Raw genomic sequence first — 17,236 nt, forward strand, 5'->3', positions numbered from 1 at the left:
CCGAAGCCACAATGCCAGGGCCTCACATGGCAAACTAAGGCTTCTCTCCACTCTCCTATATCGGCTCCTCTTTCCATCATGCTATGCCAAAGGGAAAGTGGACCAAAAATAGATTATCGGCATCCCTAGTCCCCTTCCTCCGGTGGAGCTGGGAATAGGGAAGACCTGGGAGTGTGGCGAGGTGGGAAACAATTCTCTGTAACAATTAGTTCCTCTCATCCAACAGCCAAAGCCAAAGGGGTGGAGCTCAGAAAAAACTGGTCCTCCCAGTCATCCAGTAATAGTCGCCATGGAAACCACTTTCCCTGTTGCCTGGTAACTACAGAGGGCTCAGCTGCATCAGCAGCCATTTCCAGAGCAGTGAGAGATCAGGTGAATCTTAGGGCAGAGATCAAAGATCTAAGACTGTAATTAGTCAGATAATTTTCTCTACCCTTTCCCTTCCTATCCAACAAATGAGTAATAGCCCTCTGCTATTGGAAAATGGCCTTTTAATTACTCAGAAGTCAGGTTTGATCTGTCATTTTTGTTTGTAAGGTCTTGGGTAGGTCACTTTACTGTTTTGGGGGAAAGGGGAAAGAGGTAGATTCAGTTTCCCTATCTGTGGAAGTATTTTCCAGTTCTAAATTCTATTATTTTGTAGATAGGTCTAGTTCCACCTGGAAATCCTAAATGCATAAAAAAAAATTATTTAAAAAGCTACTAAAGTACCCTGTAAAAACATTTACAGGCCAATTTGAATATCCCTGCTATTATCCAACCTGATGTCAGCATTAAGAATCTGGTCTGAAACAGTTATGATTCATTCCAATTCTCATGACAAAGTAGATTACAAATGCTGCCCTCCTTCCATTCTAATTCATCAGACCACTTCCAGTTTTTCTCTCTTGGGAGTACACTCCAGACCTAACCCAGTAACCTTCCAAAACCAGTCATCACAAGGCCTTAATTTCTCTGGTATGAAGTCTCCCATTTCTGAATTACCTTAGCCTGCTCTACACATCAAAACACCAAGGGATGAGCAGTTATGCAGGACATCAATATTCTATCTCCGGAGGCCAGAGTTAAGACCAGTGGGTAGTTGTGTAGAAGGGAAGGAGGTGCTCACTGTAGCCAATATAACGATTAGCCAAGTTTCTTTGAGACTTCCCTGGTTTACAAGATGAGACCTAAGTAACTACTTGTCTGGGACATTGTTAGGAAGACTGTTGCTTCCAAGTTTAAGCTGAAATAGCAACCAAGATTCAATAACCAGATTGATGTTCCTGCCATTAGCCTTTCAGAATAAATCATCTCTCCTCCATCCCCCCCAGCTGCAATGCCCCTTTCCTCCACCTCCAAAGCTCAGTCCAAGTCCCACACAAATAACCACCCACAACAAAAACCCAGTCCCCAGTGATGTTTCATTCATTTCAATACCTATATACCCTCACCTAATACAAGCCCATACAAGTCATCTTCAGTGGTCTTTTAAGCAACAAGATGAAGGAGGATAGTTTATTGCATTCAATTTTATAGGGTAACTGGTTTAGGAGAGTTTTAAGGCATCTGATAGATCTAGATTTACATCCCTTGCATATTTTCATGAGTCTCTGAGATTACCAAGGGGATTTTTTTTTAACAGTAACATCACTTCTATCCAGAAGACAATAACCAAACAAGGACAGAGAAGACAAATCAACAATCCCCAGAGAGCCAATTAAAGGCCCAGGTCCTGCACCATGTTCAGTTTTCTCTGACTTCATCCTAGTCAGGTGGACTTTGAAGCCAGGGACTTGAGTACAAGTCTGTTTTTCATTTAAACTGTGAGTTTGTGTTAATCACTTCTTAGTGAGCAGTTTACAAATCCTTACCATGTTATGAGGCAGAGAAACACAGGTAGTTTTATAGAAAAGGGCCATTTAAATACATACTATTTATTACAGGTCAGTTTTTTGCAATCAGTCCCCCAATTTGTTTCCTGGAGGGAAATAGCTCCAATTTTCCTCAATACCTTAAACAGAAAAATTCAAATTTTTTTTTCAAAGCTTTCCTAAGGTGTCTCAGAATATATAAAATCTGTGCAGGAGGTAGACTAAACTAGTAGGCTTCCCTACTAGGTAGGGAAATAAGCTTCTTTGCTGTGGAAAGCATTCATGAAACCTTTTATATCAAAATTGAAAATATTTCATTAACCTAAAATCCTGACAGGTGGGGGGAAAGGGAAGGTTTCCCAGGGGAAAGAGATTAGGCTCTTGCCCCATGAAAATGGTAGCTGCTTCTTTGTCCATCCACCGAGAATGGATTAAAATGTTTTTCTCAAAATAATTTTTATTTACTCCAGGAAACAATGATGAGAGGGATCCAGGAAACTAACATTTTAACACATTTACAACCCTTTTATTATTTGAGATGCCCATATTTCCTATTGTGTTGAGGCAGTCCAAACCAAGGGCATGGAGGGGAGGAGGGTGTAGTCCAATCAAGCCAGAAATGCTTTAATAGGTCAAATTAAATAATCATTTCTGAAATCTGCCTAGTATTTTTTCCTTTTGACAATACTTAGAACCAGGACAAAAATTCAGTCGGGTCTCAGATCTATAAGGGACATCAGGATTTCCAAGTCCAATTTCTCCACTTTTTAGATGGAGGGAAATTATTTTGTGCCTATTAGTTCATCTTAAAATTCTGAATGCTTGTCCTGGATTGAGGTTTCCTCTATCTGGGCCCTAATCTTGCTCCCTCTAGTACCTATTATGGGTCTGAATGGATACAACCAGGGAAGTGCCCACAGAAAGATATGGGTGGAAAACTGCTCCTGCCTTGTGTACTTCATGAAAGGGGTGAGAAGCAACGTTTATTGTAAAGTGCTTACTACATATGAAGGACAATGCACAGCACTTCACAAACTGGGTAGGGCTGGTATTATTATACCTATTTTACAGATGAGTAACTGAGGTCTTATGATTTGTGCCCAAGTTCACAAAGCTATAAAGTATCTGAGACTGCATTTCACTTGAAGTCTTCCTGACTCCAGCACTGCCTAGCTCTTCTAAATGCATCCTTCTGTCAGTGGGAGTAACAACCTTACATCAATGAGTGCACCATGGCAGTCTTCCTTCCTCAATCCCTACAACTCATGGCCCCAGATTCACAGCTCAGAGGGAAACCTTTATTAGGGGAATGCAGGTAAATTACACCCCCCCCCAAGACTGGATTAGCCAATAACCCCAATTCAGTAGCAGCAGGAAGCCAGGACATTAAGGAGAAGGCCTCCAAACCAACCAGCATCTAGGGCCCAGGCATGTCCTTGGCAGGCTTCAGATGCACAAATTCTTTCTTCATTCAACACAAGCTGATCTGCTGCAAAAGGAAGGTCACTTGGCCAAGTCCTCTGCCACAGCCTTTCCCATCTTGTCCTTGAGGTAGGCACCCTTCTGCCATTCAGACTTCAGCTCCAGCCATTCGTAGTATGGGACCTGTGAAGGTCAAACAGAGGTCAGGATGAAGAACAGGTACTCCCTAGCCCCAGCAGCTCTGCCAAGGGAAGAGCTATCTTCTGTAAAGTGACAGCATGAGTATCCATGAGAGCTAGTCAATACTAGTTCTTCAAAGGCCCCTTGTCCAATCTAACTATGACCCTTGTGCTCTAGGTAGAGGAAACATTCAAGCGCAGGTTGGGAATAGAATCAGATTGTCAAAAGGCAAGAGTTCTCCTGTGGAGAGCCTGCTGGTCTCTCAACTCTTCCCTCTGTTCATCTGAACCTCTTTCAGTCCTTCTCTGGCTTCAGAGAATAACCCCATGGTTTTCCTTTTCAAAGTTAACTACTTGATTTGTGCCCTCATGTTGTGGCTCTCACCCTTTCCTGTCCCTAGCAATTATCTTACCAGGCTCCTGTAACATTACAGGAAAGCCTACAAATGCTCAGGCCTCCACTTTGCTAAAAACAAACAAAAAGGCCTTCCGTTGAACAAAGGATCACAAATTTGGACCAAATCTGTCCAGCACTCTAATATGCCAAGACAGCTGTCCACTTACTCCCAAATTTCTAGGGAAAAGTAGCCCCTCCCACCCACACTACAGTAGCTAGATGACACAGGCCTGGAACCAAGAATCTAGCCCTGAAACACTTTCTAACTTTGTGACCCTGTTTGCCTCAGTTTCCTCAATTGTAAAATGAGCTGGAGAAAGAAATGAAAAACCATAATTGTATCTTTGCCAAGGAAACCTCAAATAGGGCCATGGAGTAGGAATTGACAAAATGGCTCTATCAAAATCAGCTACCTCTACACTTCCTCTCTAGTATTCAATTTTCCTCAATGTCACCTATCTAATCTTTACTGCAAATCCTAAAATGGTTCTTTTATGTTGTTGTACTTATCCTTAATGCCCTCTATTTGATTTTGTAGATTACACTTCCTTCTTTGTCTTCCAAATAATCTTGGCACCTAGAAAAGTCACTGACCTAAGGTATTCTGTCCCTGGCATGCTTTTCTTTTTTCTTGTTAACCTCATTACTTAATGGCTTTATCCATGACATCTGTGCTGGTGACTTACAAATCTATTTCCTGGACAAACATACCTCCATATAGATAATTATCACTTCAATCTCAATATACACAATAAACATCCTCTCTTCAAAACTACTTGCTCCTAAATTCTTTATTTTTATGGCACTGTCATTCCAAGTCACCAAGACTTGAAATTCAGAGTTATTTATGATTTTCCAAACCCTCCCTTCTTCACTTCATTCAAGCTTGGTAGCAAATCTCACTGATTTCATTTCTAAAAACACCTCTTAAAAGCTGTGGGTGGTGGTGGTGGTAAAAGGGCACTTTCCCCTCCCCCCCATCAAGGGTCTCAGCAGCAGCACACAGCCTCCCTAAGTAGCCTCCCTGCCTCTAGTTTCTCCTGTTATGCCCAAGTAATCTTCCTAATGTGAAGTTCTGAACCAAGACCTTCCTGTTTAGAGTGCAACAAAAGTTGACCTTAGTCAAATTCTCACGGCAAAACAATTACAACCAGGTGAAGGAAGGTCTGGAAGGAAAACAAGGAGGGGGGAGGGAGAGAGAGAAGAGAAGAGGAGAGAGGGAGGGAGGGGGAGAGAGGGGGAGAGGGAGGGAGAGAGGGAGGGAGAGAGGGAGAGAGAGAGAGAGGGAGAGAGAGAGAGAGAGCGAGCGCGTGCGAGACTGGATTTGAACCCAGGTACTCCTGACTCCAAGGCTGGTGCTTTATCCATTTCGCCACCTAGCTGCCCCCATCTGTTGGTTTTCAAGAGCCAACCTTACTCCTTTATCCATTCCTTTAATTAGAGGCAATCTCTTTCACTTTTTAATTTTTCATAAGGACTTTGTGTGGATCTCATAACATGACAGAACTGGATGAAAAACTGTTTTCCTTTCTGACCACTAGCTGACCTCTAGCTCCACATTTGTTCTTTTTTACTACAGTGGACTAAAAGTAAAGGTCCCTTCAGCTTAGGGTGAAATGAATGACACATCCACCAGGCATACTATAGCTATAGAAACAATACTACTGGAAAAGTAAGAGAGGTATAAAGAAAGCAGAACAGTCAGCTAATTAAAAGAAAATGGCAGGAGAGGGGCCACACCTAGTCCAGCCCAGTGTCTGCAGCAAGGTTTTTATCCCCAAGCCCCAGGAGGAGGGACTTGGGGCCCATGAGCTCCAGTGTTGCTGTGGCAGCTGTTTGGGCCAGCTCTTGCCATAAACAGGGGCAGGTGCTGAATTTGACACAGCTGCAAATCAGAAAGGTAATTTTAGCATGTCTCCCATCCTCTTGTCTCTCCTTCCTCCTCTGGCAGCCCATGGAGGATCCACACGGAGGCTACACCCATATTCAGTACTCACCTCCACCACCAGGAGGCCTGCAGCCCGAAGGTGGCGTCTGGCCATAACAAACCGACCCAGCAGATCCTTGCTCCGGCTGGTGAAATTTGGAAATTCCCAACGCAGAAAAACCAACCTAGAGACAGGTAGGAATAGGAAGATCAAAAGGAAAAAAACAGAAAAGTCCAGAAGGCAGCTGTGTACCAGTATGGGCTCAGCCCTCCCCTTTCCTAGGGTTTGGAAGAACCGTTTACCTCTTGGCCCCAGGGGGCAAAGGCTGAGTTCCAGCCGGCTGAGCCAGGTGAGGTGCCAAGAAGTTCTTCACAGGCAGAGGCTGATTGTCCGCATCAAGAACCAACTCTGCATCTGGATATTAGGAAACAGGGGAGATGAGGATGGGAATAGAAGTGTCAAGAAGCAATATAGTCAGTAAGTTGGGGCTTCATTTGAGATCAAAATCCAGATTCAGGTTATTCTGAATAGTGTTAGGAACACAGAAAATGGCAGCCAGGATGGACTGTGCCTTAGTGATCTGACCAAACTACAGATGAATTAGACAGATTATCTGAAGACAGAGCAAAATGGAAAACAAAAAGAAACTGAGGAAAATGTCTTGACCATTGACTGGACCAGTGTTTGCAGCAAGATTTTATCCCCAAGCCCCAGGAAGAGGGACTTGGGGCCCATGAGCTCCAGTGTTGCTGTGGCAGCTGTTTGGGCCAGCTCTTGCCATGAATGGGCAGGTGCTGAATTTGACGCAACTGCAGAACTAGACAAAGAATCCAGGATTTCAACAGAACCTCTAGGAGTTCTCTGGGGAAGTTCAGATTTGAGTCCAGTACAGGGTGGGGAGGATACTGGGCAGGCTGCTCACCTACTTCCCAGCCATACTGAGTGGTCTCTCCAAAACGGGCCTTGTCCTCGCTCCCCAGCCACCCTTTCAGTATGTCCTGCAGATCTTTCTGCATGGGTGTCATCTTCCTGTTTGCGGACTGTTGGGGGCGGAGGGCCACTGTTGGCAGGAATGGCCCAGTGTACTCGGGATGCTCCAGTAGAGCGCTTGCATTGATGTGGATCAGCTTCTGACAGGTGTTTTGGTTCTGAGGAAACTTGCCACCTGCAAACAGAACAGAGCCACATTCAAAGGAAGGACATTACAGGAAATGTTCACTCAAGAGAGTGCAGCTTATCAGAGGGAAGTCAAGGATGGAGGAAGAGCAAGATGGAAAGCCTGGAGCACAGCTCCTACCCTAGGCCACGTGGGGAGACACATGGCCCAGAAGCAATCCCAGCAAACTCTGAGAACAATGAAGGCAATTTTCCACAGTAAGGATAAGATCATCTGTCAGGATTGAATTTCATCCTGTTCTATGGCAGTTCAAGAGGGAGAATGAAAAGAGAAGAGAGGCCCAAGTTCTATTTCCCTCAACCATTCTTTCTCAGCTCTTCAATCCCTCACCTAGAAACTGGCTGTGAAAGTCCTGGCAAAGAACTTGTTGAAGCTGAGCCTTCTGTACTTGCTGTAGTATACAAAGGGACCACACCACATCAACTTGCACGGAGGGGTTCAATTTGGACAGCTCTGGCTCCAGCTTCCTGTGTACCTGGGGAAGGGAACAGGTGTGAGGTGCTCTCTCTCTCTCTCACTCAGTAGCCAGCTCTCCCAGGGCAGAAAATCCATTACATGACCTAGGAGTCAGCCATTTCTTTCTAAGTCACATACTTTTTTTCATTGTGCACCCTATTTCAAGTTTAGAGAGACCTAAAGCAGTTGAACAGATTACTTGCTCCCTGCTTCTTGGACATTGCCAGTTTCTCAAGAGTATTTCCCCCCAGCACCCACTTTCCCCCTTCTAATGTCCTTTCTACATGTCCACAAGATTTGAGTTTTTAACTGTTTATAAGGGAAATGAAGATAATGGAAGTCTTTCTTCTGTTCAACTCTTCCCCCCTACTCAAAAGTCACCACTGCTCCATTGATCCGTAGTATAAAACTCCATTATGTGCCCACTCCCTGATCCCGTTTTCTAGTGCCCCCTCCAGGAAAGGGAAAAGGGGGGGGGGGGTAGGAAAAAGCCATACCAAACTGAACAACTGATCTTCTTGCTCAGGATGGAAGTTCAGGCGAGCAAATGCCAGGATCATGTTGCTCAGCTGGAGTGGGGTGAAGCTGTCTTCCTTGTTCAGGATGTACTGGGGACCAGAAGAGGGAGGGTAAAGAAGAAAAGATGCTACCCATTTGTTTCCTAGCCCAGTCCAAGCCTCTCATTCCTTACTCCATTATTTTACAACAAGGGTACTTGCCAAGGTAATGGATCTATTCTGTTCTGAGAACACGACTCACTCCCCAAACACCCAAGTCCTATGGCTTTCAGAAGTGACAGCTTCCCAGTGACACAAGAATATATCTATACCACAGTCATTAGATCTTGGGCTCACAATCCCTGCAAGGAGCTGTGTGAATAAGGGGCTGACCTGGGTCTGTTAACAGTTAAGGTTCTAAAGGCCCTGTGACTAATGGCTTTGTATCTGTTTAGAAGAGATATTTCATATAGTTGTACATGAAGAAATCTTTAAAGAACACTTTCTATTCAATCTCTAAACCAGGCTGGCCCACAAACCCTTTCAGGTTTTATATAAATGGCATTATCTGAAATGTACCTACTTAGTCCTGGGGTGGGGGAGCTCTCTAGTCTCTGTGACCCCTGCTTACCTGGGCAAAGGCTTCAAAAAGGGGCAAGTTGAGCCACTTGAGGAAGGCAAAGGACTTAGAGCACTGTGTTATATCACTGGAAGTCATGGCAGACACCTGGGGCAGCAGTTCAGCCGCAAGCTTCTGGAATATCTGAGTTTGGTGGAAGTTTAGTTTTCCTTTAGGACAAAGCAGACTAAAGTGAGCTTAATGCAGGCCCTGAGGGAATAGGGGAAGAAAGGAGCTGGGGATTCCTTAGCATCAGTTAGCCAAGCCACCTCCCAGACCTTGGGAACCTCAGCCTACCCCCCAAACCAGAACTGCCAGTGTCTCTAAGAGTTTCTCCCCATCAAAGGGAGAGGGATATGTGGTGGCCAAGTGCTACAGTGTTTCTGTAGTGCCCTAGGTCAACAGATGTCAGAGAGGTGGGCACAAATACTGACTGGACAAAGAGAAAAGACACAAGGGAATTAGGGATAAATGACAAGGCCCCTAAATTCCTTGCCCTCCTAGTCACTTTCTTTGTCTTACCATAGGCATATGCAAAGTCAATAAGCATTCCTCTTGTCAAGGTAAAAGGTTTCTGAGCCAGATGATAGGAGATGGCCCGAAGTAAGGGCACTGACCGCCGGTTCTGAGAAGCCAGGGTCAGCATCACTTTCCGTAGGTCCTCAGGGCCAAACTGCTCTGCCAGCTCCAGGAACTGTCAACCACAGCCACCCAGGGAGGTCAGCTAGCTGGGCAGCTGCCATTCTCTGCTGCACCAAGATGGGGGGAGGAGCTAGAGAGTTGGTCTCAATCCAGCACCCCAAACACTGATTCCCCCCAACCCCCCACCCCAAAGGAACTGCCCCAAGAGATGGGCTAATCCCTATGGGACAGTTAATGTGCATGAACTGAGTCAGATTCTTACATGCAAGACCCTTCCATCATGAAAAACTAGTGAAGTCTCAGAACACCTAAAGCTGCTGAGGATCTGAAAACCAGATTCTTGAGGGGAAGAATGCTGGTAGAAATTCAGTGTCTGTAGCCAAACTTATCCCCAGGTCCCAGAAAGCAGGACACAGGGCCCATGAACCACAGTGTTTCTGTGGCAGCCTTTTGGGCCAGCTCTTGCCATGGACAGAGGCAGGTGCTGAATTTGACGAGGCTGCAAAGGACAGATCCAAGTACAGGGGACTAGGAATTAAAGAGTCCTAAGTTTAGGAAAGCTTAGCACTGACTCCAACTTTATGGAGGACCTTGGGTATACTATTTCTTCAAACTACTTATTGTCAGCTAAGGGTAGCTTCTTTCCTACTACCTCATTATTAGTGAGATTACCTTAGATACTGGAATGGAAATTGCTTTGAAAAAAAAAATCCTCTAAAAACATAGAAACTTATGAAGGGAAAAAACCCTAACCAGGAGTTGGCTGACCCTCTGCCAGGGATGCAGATTCTTAATCTCCCACTCCCACAGGCAACACAAACCCAAATCTAGCTCAACAGGAAATTATGAATATTAACAGATTCAGAAGTGGAAAGGACTACAGAGGTAATTTAGTCCAAACCCACCATTTCTCAGAATGCTTTGCTGCTTGTATCATAGACTTATGTCATCTGGGAATATGTGCTGAGATGCTAAGGTGAAGAACACTACAGTTTCTGCCACAGAGGGTATGTAACCTGGAGCAAGGAAGGAAGAAAAACACAGCTTGGCAAGCTCTGAACTGCATCTACTTTCCCTAAAGTCCTTATATAAATGAAAGCTGAACAACCTCAGGGAAGGAAAACATGAACTTCAGTACCTTGTCCTCTAGACGGTCCATCAGTGCCTCTGAGAGGTGCCCTGCTTTGGTCATGAGGATCACCACGGTGCGGCAGTCCTCAATCTCTGTCCAGCGTCGCTCCAAGTACATCAATAATTCAGTCAGGAGCTCCTTTGAGGACTGCTCCTGCATGTAGGGGATGCTCCTCTCTGCCAGAAAAACCAGGTTCTTATACTTAACTCGGCGAAGCCGCCACCTAACCTCTTGCTCCACAGATCGAAGGGGCTTGAAATTCTCGGGAAGTTGTAATGTGTACAGGCTCCGGAGCAAGCTCATAAGGGTTCCATGCCATATTGAGGATACCTGGTCCAAGGAAGGAAAAAAATAACTTTCCAGTATGAAATAAAATTAAAAGCAACTGGAAAGCACATTGTAATAGTGAGAAGATCCTATAGCTGTTTGTATTTCTTGAAATCAAATACAACTCCTGTAGGTTTTTAAAATCCTTCACCATCTGATCCTAACTTATCTTCCCAATCTTAGAATAATCACCTCCACCCCACCCTCTAACCCCAGAATGCTATTTACCAGGTCTAACCAAGGTCTTTAAACTGTTAAACACACACACACACACACACACTTTCTCCTTCCCGTTTTCCTAGAAATATACTGGGTCTCTTAATACCTTTAAAAAGACTTCTGCCCAGTTTGTTCTCCCATTGTGTACAATAGTAGTTTCTACCTATCATTTTTTGGTTAAGGTTTTGAATATTACAAGTTTTCCCCTTTCCTCCAAGGCAATTTGATCTATACATTTCCTTGATATGCACTGATCAAAACTGAATGTGTTTAGAGAAAAAACATACCCTTGAGGAAGAAATGAAATATGAGAGACGGCAAAATTATATAATACTAAGACATTTTTTTTTTTAAATTGAAGGTGATCATTTTTGGTCTTTGTTTAAACTCTTAGTTCTTTCTCTGAATACAGATGGTATTCTCCATCACAGACAGCCCAAAATTGTCCCTGATTGTTGCAATGATGAAATAAGTGTGTACATCAAGGTTAATCATTGCCCCCATGTTGCTGTTAAGAGTGTACAATGTTTTTCTGGTTCTGCTCATCTCGCTCAGCATCAGTTCATGCAAATCCCTCCAGGCTTCCCTGAATTCCCATCCCTCCTGATTTCTAATAGAATAATAGCATTCCATCACATACATATAACACAACTTGTTCAGCCATTCCCCAATGGATAGACATCCCCTCAATTTTTAATTCTTTTCTGGTAACTTCTTATCCTCACAATCCATTATCTTTTCTCAACTTCTTGCAATCCAGTTTCCAATCTTCAGTCTATTAAAATTTTTGATCCTAAATTTACTAATGACCTATGAATTGCTCAATTTAATACTTTTTTTCTGGATGCAACTGTATTTAGAATTAGCTTTAGTTAAATTCTTGGATGTTACTTTCCTGTGAAGGTCATTGAACCTCTGCACCTTTTTCTTCTGTTTTAAAGTTAACAGCACTGACTAGAAGATCTATAAAGATCCCTTTTAACCCACATTATTTCATGTCCTCCTTGAATTGCTGCATCTGATACTGTTACCTTACTATGGATACTCTATCCTGTGGCTTCATAAATACCATACTCTCCTGGCTTTACTATCTACCCAAGGATTTATTAATTTGTATTTTTTCTTTTTTCAATATTTTGATTATAGAATTTTAATTGGTTTATTTAATTCTATCTATTGATGCCCCCCAAAATCCCATACTGAGGAGTCCATAAACTTCATCAGATTGCCAAAGGAATCTATGATATGTACTCAATATCCTTTCTCCTAACTCATCCTTTCTTACTATTTACATCTATGTTCTCCTTGAGTCTTCCTTTACTCCTTCCTCTTTTACAGTTAGTTACCAAATCATGTTGCTATGTCCCCATCTTACATCCTTCTACATTCTTACCACCAACACCTTAATAAAGGTCCTCATCACCAATTGCTTGGACTATGCAGTAACTTTTTTTTGGCAAGGCAATGGGGTTAAGTGACTTGCCTAAGGTCATACAGTTGAGTAAGTATGTACCTGAGGTCATATTTGAACTCATGTCCTCCTGACTCTGGGGTCAGTGCTCTATCCACTGCGCCACCTAGCTGCCTCCCTATGCAGTAACGATTAATTGGTCTTCCTATTTCCACTCTTTAAGACCCTACAAATCTTGTGCAAACACTTGGGTTATATCAATGTTCAAAAAATATTTAAGGTAATGTTCAAAAAATATTTATAACTTCTTTTTGAAGTGACAAAGAACTGGAATGTTTATCAATTGTGGAATAGCTGTACAAGTATGGATAATATATGAATATTATGGAGTACTACTGTTCTGTAAAAAAAATCATGAGTAGCCTTGGAAGCACAGAAGGACTTGCATGAACTGATGCTGAATGAAGTGAATAGAACCAAGAGAACACTACACAATAACAACATTGAGAGATGATCAGTAACTATGTTGGATGCAGTTCCTCTCAGCAGTTCAGTGATCAAGGACAATCCTGAGAGACCTGTTAAGGAAAATGCTATCCATATCCAGAGAAAAACTATGGAGGGGTGGCTAGGTGGCGTAGTGGATAAAGCACCGGCTTTGGAGTCAGAAGTACCTAGGTTCAAATCCGGTCTCAGACACTTAATAACTACCTAGCTGTGTGGCCTTGGGCAAGCCACTTAACCCCGTTTGCCTTGCAAAAACCTTAAAAAGAAAACAAAAACCCCCCATGGAGTCTGAATGCATGCCAAGGGGAGAGGTGGTAAAAAAAAAATGTGGAACTCATAATCTTGCAAAAGGATGAATGCTGACAAACTACATTTGCATGTGATTGGGGAAAACAATTAAAAAAATATTTAATCACTTTTCATTGCTGTTGAAATCTTTGCCTAACAGTCCAAACTTGAACCACTCTAAAATTTCCTGCTTTATTTCCTATCACCCTATAGAGGGGGTCAGGTTTCCCAACCCCTGCTCCAATTACATTTTTTTAGGTTGTTTTTTTTTGTTTTTGCAAGGCAATGGGGTTAAGTGGCTGGCCCAAGTCCACAAAGCTAGGTAATTATTAAGTGTCTGAGGCCAAATTTGAACTCAGGTACTCCTGACTCCAGGGCCAGTCTACCCACTGGGCCTCCTACCCAACCCAGCTCTAATTACTCTTAAGTAGTACTATTCTAAAATACTTTGACTTTTCCTACCTCTACTATTCACACTATTTCCTCATGGTGAAAAGTCCTTCTCCCTCTTCTGCTGAATTCTAACAATCCTTTAAAGCTTAATTCAAAGGCTATTTTCATGATGAAGGCTTATCTGATCCCCATATGTCCTCACTCCTGAGGATTTCCTATGCTTTGACCCTCATCTCAGATGACACCTCATGGCCCTCCAGCCTTCACACCTCATATAGCACACTGTATAAGGCTGTACATGCTACTCAAAGAACATTGCATAATATATTTTTTAGATTCTAAGCTCCCCAAGGGCAGATTATTATCCATCTCCCCCCAGTGCTCAGCATATTGCTCTGCACAACATAAGACCCTGATAAACATCTTCTCAAGAATTAATCAATTCAGCATCTAGCAGAATTTTGGCACTGTGGAGAATATAAAGAAGCATGATCAGTTCTTGTCCCACTATTACCCTGACTGACCCTGTTTTTACTTGAACATGCAATCCCAAATACCTAAAGGAGTACTACAGATTAAATATTTTGTCTGATTCACTTTTTTACTAAAGGTCTAAATGCCCTGCCAACCCACCTGGCTGTCAACAGTGCGTAAGAGTTTCTGAACTCGAACATCCTTGGTGAATAAGTCTCTGTCCTGGTGCTTATCAGCCAAGAGGCGAGACAATTTAATCACCATGAGAGCATTATGGTTATGGTGCAGCTTGTGTCGACCATCAAGCAAATCTAGCACTTCCTCGGGAGTGGTGGCCTTCTCAATCTGCCGGTCAACTTCTTGAGGACCTGGGTAGGGGGTGAACACTTGCTCCTTATTTAAGAGGCTATCCAAAGTCGAAGCAGTGGATTCATGCGTGGTGGTCATCAGCTTACAGGGGGCCCTGGCCAGCCTTAGTCTGCCCATTACAGTTAAAGGTGAGGCTGGATGGGCAGCCAAGAGGCAAAGGCAGCGGTGCACCAGGCGAGATGCCATGATGCTCTCTGGGTCTGGGCAGAGACAATGAAGCTGAAGGGGAGTGGAGCACTTTCAATTCAACTCAAGCCACTTCAAGACCTGTTAAAGGAAGAGGGGAGAGGATCTAAATTATGCAAAAAAAGATTAACATTCATTACAGTGCCATTCCTGAAATCTAAGCATTAACAAGGTGAGTTTCAAGGCCATTTTTCATATCTTCTTTCCCCCAAGAAGCCTTTCTTATTACCACCACCAAACAATACCAAGCACACAGAATACTACCTTTATAAACATATTGGAACATGATCATACTCAATCTGGTAATTTAATATTTTGAATATCTATTTCCATAGTTTTATGTCACAAAGTAGACTGTAAATTTGTTGCAGGTAGGAACTGGTTTTTGTTTGTTTTCAATTACTGAAAATGCAGCCATGAACAGGAGCTTCTTGCTTGATCTCAACAGGTTAACTACTTATTTTACCAGGTTTCTCTAAGGATACCCTCTTCTGGACAGTGGCAGAGGCAATGTAGTATAATGGAATTCAATACTGGGCTTAAGAGCAAAGAGACTGTCATATATTTAAGTTTAAGCATGCCCAATGTACAGCTGTTTCCTCATTTCAAATAGGGAAAGTCAAACTAGATTTCTTCTAGCTAGGGTTCCTATTATCCCTATGACATTATGTGTTGGGTCTGATTCAACTTTTATTAAGAGCTATACCTGAGAGAGAGGCCCCTAGGATTTAGACTAAAAAAACCCCAGAACAGCCAAGAGCCTCATGATGCATAGATTATGATCTAGGTCTTTCACTTTAAGCCTCATATAATTTCTGTAAGAGAGCGCCAGATCATCTGATTCCTAATAGCTTTTCCAGCAAAAAAAGATTTTATGAGAACCTTGGGGAGAAAGTGACCACTTCATCTTAGACAAAAGCTAAGATAAAAGATGAAAGGCAAGTCTTTTTTTTTGCATGGGGTTCAGTGGCTTGTCCAAGGCCACACAGCTAGTTATTAAGTGTCTGAGGCCAGATTTGAACTCAGATACTCCTGACTCCAGGGCCAATGCTCTATCCACTGTACCACCTAGCTGCCCCAAGGCAATATCTTAATATATCCACAAAGACAACATGTGGAAGACAGATCAGACTTGTTCTTAGCCACACAGGTCAGAAACTGAGTGTTAAAAGGTTCAAGAGCTGTCAAAATGGGAGTAGTTTAAAAAACTATGGAAAATTTTCCACAAAATACTAGAGGATCACTTGTTACTTATGCTGTAGGAAGGATTCTACTTTCAGGTATGGCTTGAATTATCTGATAGTTTAAGATCCCCTCCAACTCTAAAATTCTAATATTATGATAGTGAGATATGAAAGAAAAGAATAAAAGCTAACCATACTTTTACACAAGGTACTTTCTGAATTGCATGAAATTGCCCTTTCTACAACAAGAGCTGGCTCAAGATTTCTATTAGCTAAGTAATCAACCTGTTGAATCAACAGTCACTTTTTCACCTGTCCTACATATTTCCCTCTTCTCTTCAGCCTTGCTGGAATTTAAACTCATAATAAATAGATACTGTGACCAGTCCTGGCCTAAGAAACCCACAGATGCCCATCACTCAAGATGGATAGCGTCATATCCCAGACTAGAGGAAAAAGCACAGTGTCTAATCTACAACTAAAATGTTTTCCATAAAGCTATTTTAAAATTATGTTAATCCGAATGCAGATCATAATCCTGAAATGAGCTGTTTGAAATAAAAAAAAACCAACAGATGCATATAAGAACAAATAAGTCCCCATTATATACATACAAATAATTGGAATTTGGGTTTTAAAGTTCCCTGATGATAGAGACTGCTCTCAGACTAGTTCTGGGGGAAAAGATAAGGTGGGGGTGCTTACCTTTGTCACTAAAAAGCACGATTATGTGCAAACTAGATTTTCTGAGAAATTTTAGACTCTATTTACATTAACTAACAAGAATGAAAGAGTATTAGATCTGAAACCAATTAAGACTTGAATTCCCGTATAGACCACTTCCTAGGCTTCCCTTTCTGTAAAAGGAGGCTGGGCCAAATGACCTTGGCTTTGTCTCCAGCCTGCACTGAGGCTTCCAGGGCCCCCCCCCGCACCCCCTTCTAGCCTGCTCGCCCTTTCTTCCCTCTGGCACCGGGTCCTCCGGTGGGTGCCCTTGGCACATCCGAGCGGCGCCCATCCCTTTGTAAAACTGAAGCCTCGCCGGGGGCGGGAGAATATTACACACCTTTAAACTTGGCCCTCGGGTACCCTCAGCGGTCACAGGGTCCGGGGAGCCCGAGGGTCCCGCTCAAGGTCACGCGAACACGCGGGGGGGCCGCGGGCGTGGGCTTCGGTCCACGTGGCCCACCATGCAGCTGCCCCACCCCCACCCCGGCACCACGCGGCCGCAGTCCCGGAAGCTGAGGACGCACGCGGGACCGAGAGGCCGGGGCGGGCGGCGGGCCCTCGCTCCGGGGTCGCCCGTGGGCTCGGCCTTTTCCTCCTCGGGCCTCGCCCCCGCGCCCGCAGCCTCCTTGGCCTGGTCCCACCGCTTGCCGGCTCCCTTTCCCCTCACCCCCGGCTCCTTCCTCAGGCCCGCACGCACCCGGCTCTCCAGGGGCAGCGCCCCGAGGCCTTCGCCGCCTCTGACCTCCATACGCGACGTGCGCCGACTAGAGGGAAGAAGGAAATACCGGTCGATCGCGAAGCCGCCGGAAGTGGTGGCGCGCCCGTGACGTCACAGGCCGCGCGACGG

At 43.8% G+C, this 17,236-nt stretch overlaps 1 protein-coding gene and 3 non-coding genes across 5 annotated transcripts; all 4 read right to left on the minus strand.

Annotated features, from left to right (window-relative positions):
• Nucleotides 1-1,346: 1,346 nt before the first annotated feature.
• TBRG4 (transforming growth factor beta regulator 4) lies at nucleotides 1,347-17,190 on the minus strand. Of its 2 annotated transcripts, none has more exons than XM_074198224.1 (11): nucleotides 16,727-16,830; nucleotides 14,081-14,557; nucleotides 10,309-10,632; nucleotides 9,051-9,222; nucleotides 8,541-8,698; nucleotides 7,910-8,020; nucleotides 7,287-7,431; nucleotides 6,702-6,944; nucleotides 6,082-6,193; nucleotides 5,849-5,963; nucleotides 1,347-3,458 (listed from the first exon to the last, which is right to left on the minus strand). In XM_074198224.1, the coding sequence occupies exons 2-11, from the start codon at nucleotides 14,474-14,476 to the stop codon at nucleotides 3,357-3,359; spliced, it is 1,878 nt and encodes a 625-aa protein (XP_074054325.1). In that variant the 5' UTR covers nucleotides 14,477-14,557; nucleotides 16,727-16,830; the 3' UTR covers nucleotides 1,347-3,356. The 2 variants fall into 2 exon arrangements, with proteins under 2 accessions (XP_074054325.1, XP_074054324.1); XM_074198223.1 differs by lacking the exon at nucleotides 16,727-16,830 and adding an exon at nucleotides 17,087-17,190 and having other exon boundaries at nucleotides 1,348-3,458.
• Nucleotides 5,603-5,741, minus strand: LOC141496726 (small nucleolar RNA SNORA5). The gene has a single exon (XR_012471128.1). It is a non-coding gene; the product is annotated as a small nucleolar RNA SNORA5 (small nucleolar RNA).
• On the minus strand, nucleotides 6,458-6,593 carry LOC141496727 (small nucleolar RNA SNORA5). The gene has a single exon (XR_012471129.1). It is a non-coding gene; the product is annotated as a small nucleolar RNA SNORA5 (small nucleolar RNA).
• On the minus strand, nucleotides 9,538-9,674 carry LOC141496725 (small nucleolar RNA SNORA5). Its single transcript, XR_012471127.1, has one exon. It is a non-coding gene; the product is annotated as a small nucleolar RNA SNORA5 (small nucleolar RNA).
• Nucleotides 17,191-17,236: the final 46 nt, after the last annotated feature.

This window comes from Macrotis lagotis, chromosome 8, assembly GCF_037893015.1.
Source record: "Macrotis lagotis isolate mMagLag1 chromosome 8, bilby.v1.9.chrom.fasta, whole genome shotgun sequence".
Lineage (NCBI taxonomy): Eukaryota > Metazoa > Chordata > Mammalia > Peramelemorphia > Peramelidae > Macrotis > Macrotis lagotis.

Excerpts from the sequence above, each read along its gene's own strand:
- TBRG4 (XM_074198224.1), bottom strand. The coding sequence starts at position 14,476 with ATGGCATCTCGCCTGGTGCACCGCTGCCTTTGCCTCTTGGCTGCCCAT. Across the intron at positions 6,945-7,286 it reads CTTTCACAGCCAGTTTCTAG|GTGGCAAGTTTCCTCAGAAC; the intron begins GTGAGGGATTGA and ends TTCTGTTTGCAG. Across the intron at positions 6,194-6,701 it reads TCAGTATGGCTGGGAAGTAG|ATGCAGAGTTGGTTCTTGAT; the intron begins GTGAGCAGCCTG and ends CCTAATATCCAG.